At 38.7% G+C, this 8612-nt stretch overlaps 1 protein-coding gene across 5 annotated transcripts in view; it reads left to right on the forward strand.

The window, feature by feature from the left end:
- LOC140730291 (fasciculation and elongation protein zeta-2-like) overlaps positions 1 to 2680 on the forward strand; it is a 123605-nt gene extending 120925 nt beyond the window's left edge. For all 5 annotated transcript variants that reach the window (XM_073050504.1, XM_073050503.1, XM_073050501.1 and 2 more), the window contains one exon: positions 594 to 2680. Coding sequence is in view for 3 of the 5 variants with exons in the window: in XM_073050501.1 (XP_072906602.1) it covers positions 594 to 610 (17 nt within the window). In the remaining 2 variants the exon portion in view is untranslated. The remainder of the gene's footprint in view (positions 1 to 593) is intronic.
- The last annotated feature ends 5932 nt before the right edge of the window (positions 2681 to 8612 follow it).

Below are 8612 nucleotides of genomic sequence, written 5' to 3' on the forward strand. Positions count from 1 at the left end.
GGGTCCACTTATGTCAGACGAAATAAATTAAGTTTAAACATTTATAGAAATCAATCATCCATTAGCTTCATCCATTTAGTCTTCTATTGAATCAAGACAGTGTGTGCACATTTGCAAACTATGGGGTTAACTTTCAAATTCAGAGACAGACAATATTGTGTTCTGGCACCAGCGTTTATTTCAAGGTCCCAGGATATAAAAGAAGTCTTTTTTTTTGCATTAATTTCAGTTGAATGACGATCTTTTTTGCAGCTAATGGATTAAGGAATTCATTATGGGCTTTAATACTTTCATATTGCGGTGTGTTTTTTTTTGTGTTGTTCTTATGCATGCACTACCCATTTACCTGCCCAGATTGACACTAGAATGTTGAACAAGGAAACTGTACTCAGTGTGTTCCTTGTTGGTCTTTTAAATGAACAATACCAACAGAATGGCTGAAAATGTTTCCCATTTCCTTTAGCTTTTTTTCCAGTGTATGCACATCTCCTCCACTTCATTTCCAGCACCATTCCTTTTCCAAGATGAATCATTGTTATATAATTTTCTGATTTTACAAATATGTTATCAATATGTTTTTATTCTTTTTGCAGTGCTCTGCCCAACTTAAAACCAGCAACTCGCCTTCACATCGGACAGGCTTCAAGATCTCATTCTGCTAGCTCCTGTGAAGAAGGAAATACGTTTTTTTACCCAGAGGTTCTTGTGAACTAATCTCCCTTCTTGAGCATTTTGCTTAGCTTTTCTTCATTTTATCTAACTTGTCCATGGAGAAGTAGTTCAATGAGAGAAGATTTCCACATTCCCACCCCACCAAACCTCTTTACCCATTTAACAAACAGTGTTAGGCAAGCTAGTTGCAGGTACAAATATTAGCACCGTGCCCCAACTGCTGTTTTTATTAGAGCATAGAACAAAAGAATGCCTGTACACTTTTAAACGAGTATTGTATTAGCAGTGTAATATCTATTTTTACAATGTGCAGAATCCAGAAGTTAACTTTTTATCATTAATGAAACTGTTCAAGAAACAGTGGATGTAAATAGGCTTGAGTTTTAACCAATCCATAAGCAGCAAATCTGTACCTCTATTATTTATTCCAATTCTGCTACTTTTTAAAAAGGGAACAAATGGTTTAACTGCACCACTGAGACATCTTCCCCCCACCCCCACCCCTGAGATTGTGTCTCCTTTAATACAATGCTCACTTTTTTGGGGTGTTAAATGAGTGCAAGGTTTGAAAATATAAATCATTGTGTTGCATTTGATTATAAATCAAAAAGAATTCTGTAAATTTGTGTGATCTGTTTCTGAATATTCTCCCATAGTGTTTAGATTTAATAATGAGGCATTTGTTGGTAATAATGGAAGAGTTAGTCTGCCAACAACATTGCTTCTTCCATCTCATAACTTGTTAGATTGAAAAATGCCAATGTTTATTAAAGAATTTCTGGCATTGTTCTGCATAAACTGAAATGGACTGGTCTTCCTGTCTGTTCTTTTCAAAATTCACGTGTATTTATGTTATTTTCTAATGGAAAAAGAAAATCTCCCCATGGATCACTTTGAAAGATAATTTTTATTTGAGGTGAAGACATGATTACTTCAATGAGTGTAAACTGAAAGCTGAAGGATCAAGACTGAGTCTTAAATTCAATTGAGTATTAATATGCAGCATCAAGATCACTTTTGTCCAGAAAAAGGAAGTTGACTGAATTTGCAAAATAATGTTGACTTCATCAGGATACTAATCAGTATAAACTGGGCCCAATGAGCAGGATTCTGTACAATGGGCTGTATTGTAGAATGTTTTGTACTTATTCTGTGTCTCAATTAATTTAATGTACTTTTCTGGTTTATGCTAATCATGTGCAATCAATGTTAATAGGTTCATTATTAGCAGTCTAGTTAAATTATATATTTCTTAATGGTGGACATAGGAGAATATTATTGTGTAGGTGCTTAGCCCATGTATAAATTAACGGCAGCATGCTGATCATGTTTGTAAACTGAGTATGTACCGAGAATTCATTTGAGATACAATAGAGATAATTTTAATGTTTCATTTGTCCTTCTTGTCTCTTAATGCCAAGATTATCAACAAAAGCAGTACTAAAATCTCCAAACATGAGGGGTAAACCAATTCAACTATATTGAACTCCACTGCATGCAGCAGTTTTGTGATGAGAACATATTGGTACAGTTGCTAACATTTTTGGCTAAAAGCTTCAGTGAACTAGCTGCTGCATGCAGTGAAGAGCCACATCATGGCACTGTACCATCACCAGATTTACAGAAATGGATGGACATGGAATGAAGCACAGGAGGCAGAACTGGCAAATGCACGTCATTATGGTTGCATGAGCAATTTTTGGAACTATGCTGAAACATGGCGCCTTCTAACAGTATCTGCAGATTCTGTTGAACCAAGCATGCCTGTGTGTACACATTAGTGTTGTAGTAATACTCTTGTGACTTAGTATTGTTTTATTAGCTGGGAAATAACTGTCTGTAACATGAGAATTTTTTTCTAATTTTAATGTAGCACATTGGTCTTTTTAAGTGGTGATAGTTTTAATTTGTTTATCCTATATCTTTGACAGTTGGTAAAGTTTGTGGCAGTAATTTTATTTCATAATGGAACCATTTGAGAACAAATAAAAACTCGATTTACACATTTTGTATGCGTACTTTAGTGTATTTTATAAATACAGATAGCAAGAAATGTCTCTGATGCAGTATTGCGATTACTCATGTCGTCTATGATGTTCCTGCCAAGCAGTTATTCCCTTAATGGAGCATGCCTGTGCGTGACTTTGTTTAATGTGGGGAGGCTGATGCACGGGTTGCCATCACACAGTACTTGATAGATTGAGATCAGGATCCAGTGGAATGGCATGCAAGATGACTGGGGACACATCACAGCTGCAGCCTTCCTCTGCTTTCAATGCCATTACAATGTGTCATCTTCCACCAGTTCCACTATTGAATTCATGATAGACTACTCTTTGAAACCCCTCCTCCCTACCCCCCCCCCCCTTAACTGTACCACCTTAAGACCATAAGACATTGGAGCAGAAATGGGCAATTTGGCCCTTTGAAGTTGCTCCACCATTCCATCATGGCTGATTTATTATCCTTCACAACCCCATTCTCTTGCTTTCTCCTAGTAACCTTCTCCCTGATAAATCAAGAACCTATCAACCTTCGCTTTAAGTATACTCAATGACTTGGCCTCCACAGCCATCTGTGGCAGTGAATTCCACAAATTTACCATTCTCTGGCTAAAGAATTTCCTCATCTCTGTTCAAAATGGATGTCCCTCTATTCTGAGGCTGTGCCCTCTGTTCCTTGACTCCCCACTATAGGAAACAACCTCTCCATATTCACACTATTTCGGCTTTTCAATATTCAGTAAGTTCCTTCTAAACTCCAGCGATTTTATCAAGCCCAGAACTATCAATTTCTCCATATATGTTTACCCTTTCATTCCTGGAATCATTCTTGTGAATCTCCTTAGGACCCTCTCCAATGTCAATACATCTTTTCTTAGCTAAGTGGCAAAAAACTGCTCAGAGTACCCCAAGTGTACTCTAACCGATGCCTTATACCATTATACCATTGGTGACCCTAACAGAAGCTAAAATCCAGATTGCATCGAGCTCAGGAACTCAAGTCTCTCCACTATGACAAATGATACTTCTCTGAGAGAAGGATCAGCATGATCCTGATAAAGTGTCTCAGCCTGAAAAGTCAACTGTTTGTTCATTTCCATAGATGCTGCCTGACCTGCTGAGTTGCTCCAGCATTTTGTGTGTGTTACTCTGGATTTCCGGCATCTACAGTTTTGACATGGTTCTCAAGTTTAGAACCAGTATGAAGCCAGGAACAACAGGAAGTTATTGTGATTCTCAAACCAGTTCAGGTAAATCACAGCTAATCAGTATTTCCACTCTTTACAGACCTAGTTTTCATACACTTTTTATACCCTCTCTATTAATGTGCTTTGAAGTTCTTATTTGATTATCACTTACAGGGTTTGGAGGAGAAATTCAGATTTCAAATGTGGAATTTTCAACTGTAACAAAATGGAACCGGTATTGTACCAAAGTGCTTTGCTAATAGTGTTCATGCAACATTATGCCGATGAAACTTGAGTCCTGAATAAACTGCAGACAAGTGGTTTTGGTTACTGGAAGAATACCAAGTACACTGATTAAGCAGTCGAACATAATGCACCCTGTGCTTGAACTGACATTCAGTAGCTGTACATGTGGAGATAGGTGTGACTATGCTGTCTGTTTTTTTTTTGAAGCTATCAGCAGCTCTTGTGCACTGCTGGTCAAATAAGCCTGCTTGTAATTGATCCACTCTGAGTTAATTGTTGTTTGTTATAAGATATAGCGAAAAGGTGCTCAGTGCACGCTTTGTGAACTTTTCATCTAGTCATGCAGTTTTGACGTGGCTGGCATTTATTGTGCATCCCTAACTGCGAAGCCATTTCAGAGGACAGTGATCACTTTACCATGGCACCAGCAACAAGACTGAGTAAGCTTATGTATCCTTAGAGGATACTACTCAGTATTAAACAAAATACTGGAGGAATTCAGCAGGTCAGACTGCATCTATGGAGGGAAATGTTGTTAACTGTCCATTTCCCTCCACAGATACCACCTTACCCATTGAGCTCTTCCAGTGTTTAGTTTGATGCAGTCTGTCATGTCACTATTTGTCAGCTGGTAGGGCTTCATTCTTTAACCTGCTGCTGTCAATTTGTTCTTTTGTTCATTGCCTCACTGCAAAAAATGGTTAAACTGATGCTGTGTTCATCTTAAACACTCCTCAATGTAGGTACAGGAGTGAAGCTGTCTTACTACAATTATACAAGGTGTTTAGTTAGACACTGTATGAAGCATTGTGTACATTTTTTGGCAGTATTACCTAGAAAGTGGTGCACTTTTCAAAGAGGAAATGCAGCAGTGATTCACTGGTCTGGTTCCAGCATTGGTAGATTTGCCATTTGGGTGGAGATGAGACTGAGTCTGCAATTTCTAGAGCGTAGAAGAATGAGAAAACATGGTACATTGAAACTTGCAAAACTCATAACAGTGTGATGGGTTGGGTGCAGGGAGGTTGTTTCCTCTGGCTGAGAAGTCTGGGACTAGGGCACTTTTTCTTATAAGAGTAAGAGGTAAACCAAGTAGGATTGTGATGTGAAACTCCTTCACGCAGAGGTTAATGAATTCAACACCCTGGGAGCTGTAGAGGTTCAGACAATGAGTTAGAACTAATGGCTAATATGTGATTTAGGATCGAGCAGAGAAATGGTGTTGAGGTAGTAGAATCTTGATAAATAGTGAAGTGAGCTTGAAGAGCTAGATAGCCTACTGTTGTTTTGATTTAATGTAGGTCAGTTCATTAAATGCCTACGTTTAATAAAAGGGTGGGTGCAATCCATTTTCATATTTTAATTTGGGAATGGATCATTACCAATCTCTGAACAAAAAAGACTAGAAATAACCAGTTTTATGCAGAGATGTGTATTAGACAACCTTCAGCCATTAATTACCCATTATTAGATAAATCCCAGCAAGAGACACTTAGTTGGAAGAAGAAATGAAAAGACTAAGTTATGTTGAACAGCAATATGCATGTCACCCAATGTCCCAAAATCATCTCCCAGATGATGATTTGAGTACGGATAAATCTTAGTACATTTTATTAGCAAGTCATATAAACATTACTTAATATCTTGGAAATACCTATTGCAGTCCTTCAACTCATTACTAATTATTAAATTCAGAAATATATTGTTGCAGATGACATTAAAATTGGTGGTGGCATTGATACAAGGAGTCCTATGCTACAAAATGATGTTGAACAGCTGGAAAATACCAAAGGATTTTGTGTCAGGTTTCACTATGGATGACACTAGCATTTTGCCAGAAATTTGGGAGTGTTAGGGCAGAAGTGAATGTAATCACTGTTACTAAGCTGAAGGTGCTTGGGAAACTGAAACAGCAGAAGATAGATAAGTCACCTGGACCAAATGGACTACATCCCAGGGTTCTAAAAGAGGTAACTGAAGAGGTTGTGGTGACATTAGTAATGATCTTTCAAAACTCACAAGATTCTGGAATGCTTTGGGGGGGGGGGGGGGGGGGGTGTGGAAATTGCAAATGGCACTCCACTTTTTAAGAAGGGAAGGAGGCAAAAGAAAGGAAATTAAAGGCCAGTTAGCCTGACTTCAGTAGCTGGAAAGATGCTGGAGTCCACTATTAAGAATGAAATTTCAGAGTACTTGGAGGTACATAATATAGTCAGCATGGTTTCCTTGAGGAGAAATCTTGCCTGACAAATCTGATAGAGTTCTTTGAGGAAGTAATAGGCAGGGTAGACAAAGGAGAGTCAGCAGAAGTTGTTTACTTGGATTTTCAGAAGGCATTTGATAAGGTGCTGCATATGAGGCTGCTTAATAAGATAAGAGCCCATGGTATTACAGGAAAGATACTAGCATGGATTGAAGATTGACTGACAGGCAGGAGGCAAAGAGTCAAAAGAAGTCTTTACTAGTTAGCTGGTGGTGACTAGTTGTGTTCCGCAAAGGTCAGTGTTGGGACCTCTTCATCTTATATGTCAATGATTGGATGACAAATTGATGGCTTTGTGGCTAAGCTTGTAGGTGATGTGAAGATAGGTGGAGGGACAGATAGTGTTGATGAATCAGGGAGTCTACAGAAGGACTAGGACTAATTGGGAGACTGGGCAAAGAAGTGGCAGATGGATTTTTCTTTCATCTATGTACCTCTCTTCTCATTGTTACCATCAAGAAGGAGGTACAGGAGCCTAAAGACACACACTCAAGAAACAGCTTCTTCCCCTTCTGCCATCAAATTTCTGAATGGACAATGAACACATGAAGGCTACTTCAATATTTTTTTTCTCTTTTAGCACTACTTATTTAATTTAATTTTCTTTTTTTATTGCAATTTATAATTTTTATTACGTTTACAACGTACTGCTGCCACAAAACAAATTTCATGACATATGCCAGTGATAGGAAAACTGATTCTGATCTCAGCATCTCTTAAATGTCTCTATTATTTAAGCCTCTATGCACCTACCACGCTCTGTACAAAAAAAGCCTACCTCTGGCTGTCACTCTATGCTTCACCTCCCATCTCCTCCTCTCCAAAGAGAAAAACCCTAGTTTACTCAACCTGGCCTCAAGATATGTTCTCTAATCCAGCTAGCATTCTGGTAAATCTCTTCTGCACCCTCTCTAAAGCTTCTACATCCTTCTGATAATGAGGGATAATCCTGGATAGACCAATGAGGCTCACATCAGTGGTAGGGAAATTACTGAGGAGAATTCTTAGGGATAGGATTTGTGAGCTTTTGGAAAACCTTTGGGGAGAGTCAGCATAGCTTTGTTTGGGGCAAGTCGTTTCTTACTAGATTGAGTTTTCTGAAGAGATGATGAGGGTGATTGATGAGAGTAGAGACATGGATGTTGTTTACATTTGTAAGGCATTTGACAAAAGTCCCTCATGGGAGTCTCATCCAGAAGATGCATGGGATCCATGGTGAATTGGCCACTTGCCCATAGAAAACACAGGTCAAAGGAACTTGTTCTAGCTGGACATTTGAGATTAGTGTTGTTCTGCAGTGATCTGTAATGGGACCCCTGCTGTTTGTCATGTATATAAATGACCTGGTTGAAAATGTAGATGAGTGGGTTAGTAAGTTTGCAGATGATAAGAAGATTGATGGTGTTCTGGATAACATAGCCAACCAACAAAGTATACTGCAGAATGTAGATCAGATGCAGATAAGGGCAGATGGAGTTTAACACGGCCACAAGTGAAGTGTTGTATCTTGGTAGGTCAAATGTAGAGGCAGTGCACTATTAAAGGCAAAATCCTTAAGTGTTGTTGAGCAGAGGGATCTTGGGGTCCAAGTTCATAGCTCCCTGAAAGAGGCTATGCAGGTTGATAGGGTGTCTAAGAAGGCATATGATATGCTTGCCTTAATTAGTCAAGGTATTGAATTCAAAAGTCAGGACATTATGTTACAGCTTTATAAAACTCTAGTTAGACTGCATCTGGAGTATTACGTATATTTCTGTTTGCTGCCTTATAAGGAGGATGTTGAGGCATTGGTAAGAATACAGAAGAGGTTTACCAGGATGCTGCCTGAATTAGAGGACACGTACTATAATAGACTGGACAAGCTTAGGTTGTTTTCTCTGAAGCAATGGAGGCTGAGGGGAGATCCAATAGGTGGTTTATAAGATTATAAGACCATAAGATATAGGAGCAGACTTAGGCCATCTGGACCATCAAATCTACTCTGCCATTTCATCATGGCTGATCCAATTTTCCTCTCAGCCCCAATTTCGTGCCTTCATACCCTGACCATAGGCTGAGTCTATCACCCTCAGCCTTAAATATATATTACCTCTATTGTGAGGTTGTGACCTCTGGTCTTACACTTTCTCACCATAGGAAACATGCGCTCTACATCCACTGTGGTCAATGTGGTCACCCCTTATTCTTCTGAATTCTAGTAAATACAGGCTCAAATTATCAAATTCTCTTCATATGACAAGC

This window comes from Hemitrygon akajei, chromosome 7, assembly GCF_048418815.1.
Source record: "Hemitrygon akajei chromosome 7, sHemAka1.3, whole genome shotgun sequence".
Lineage (NCBI taxonomy): Eukaryota > Metazoa > Chordata > Chondrichthyes > Myliobatiformes > Dasyatidae > Hemitrygon > Hemitrygon akajei.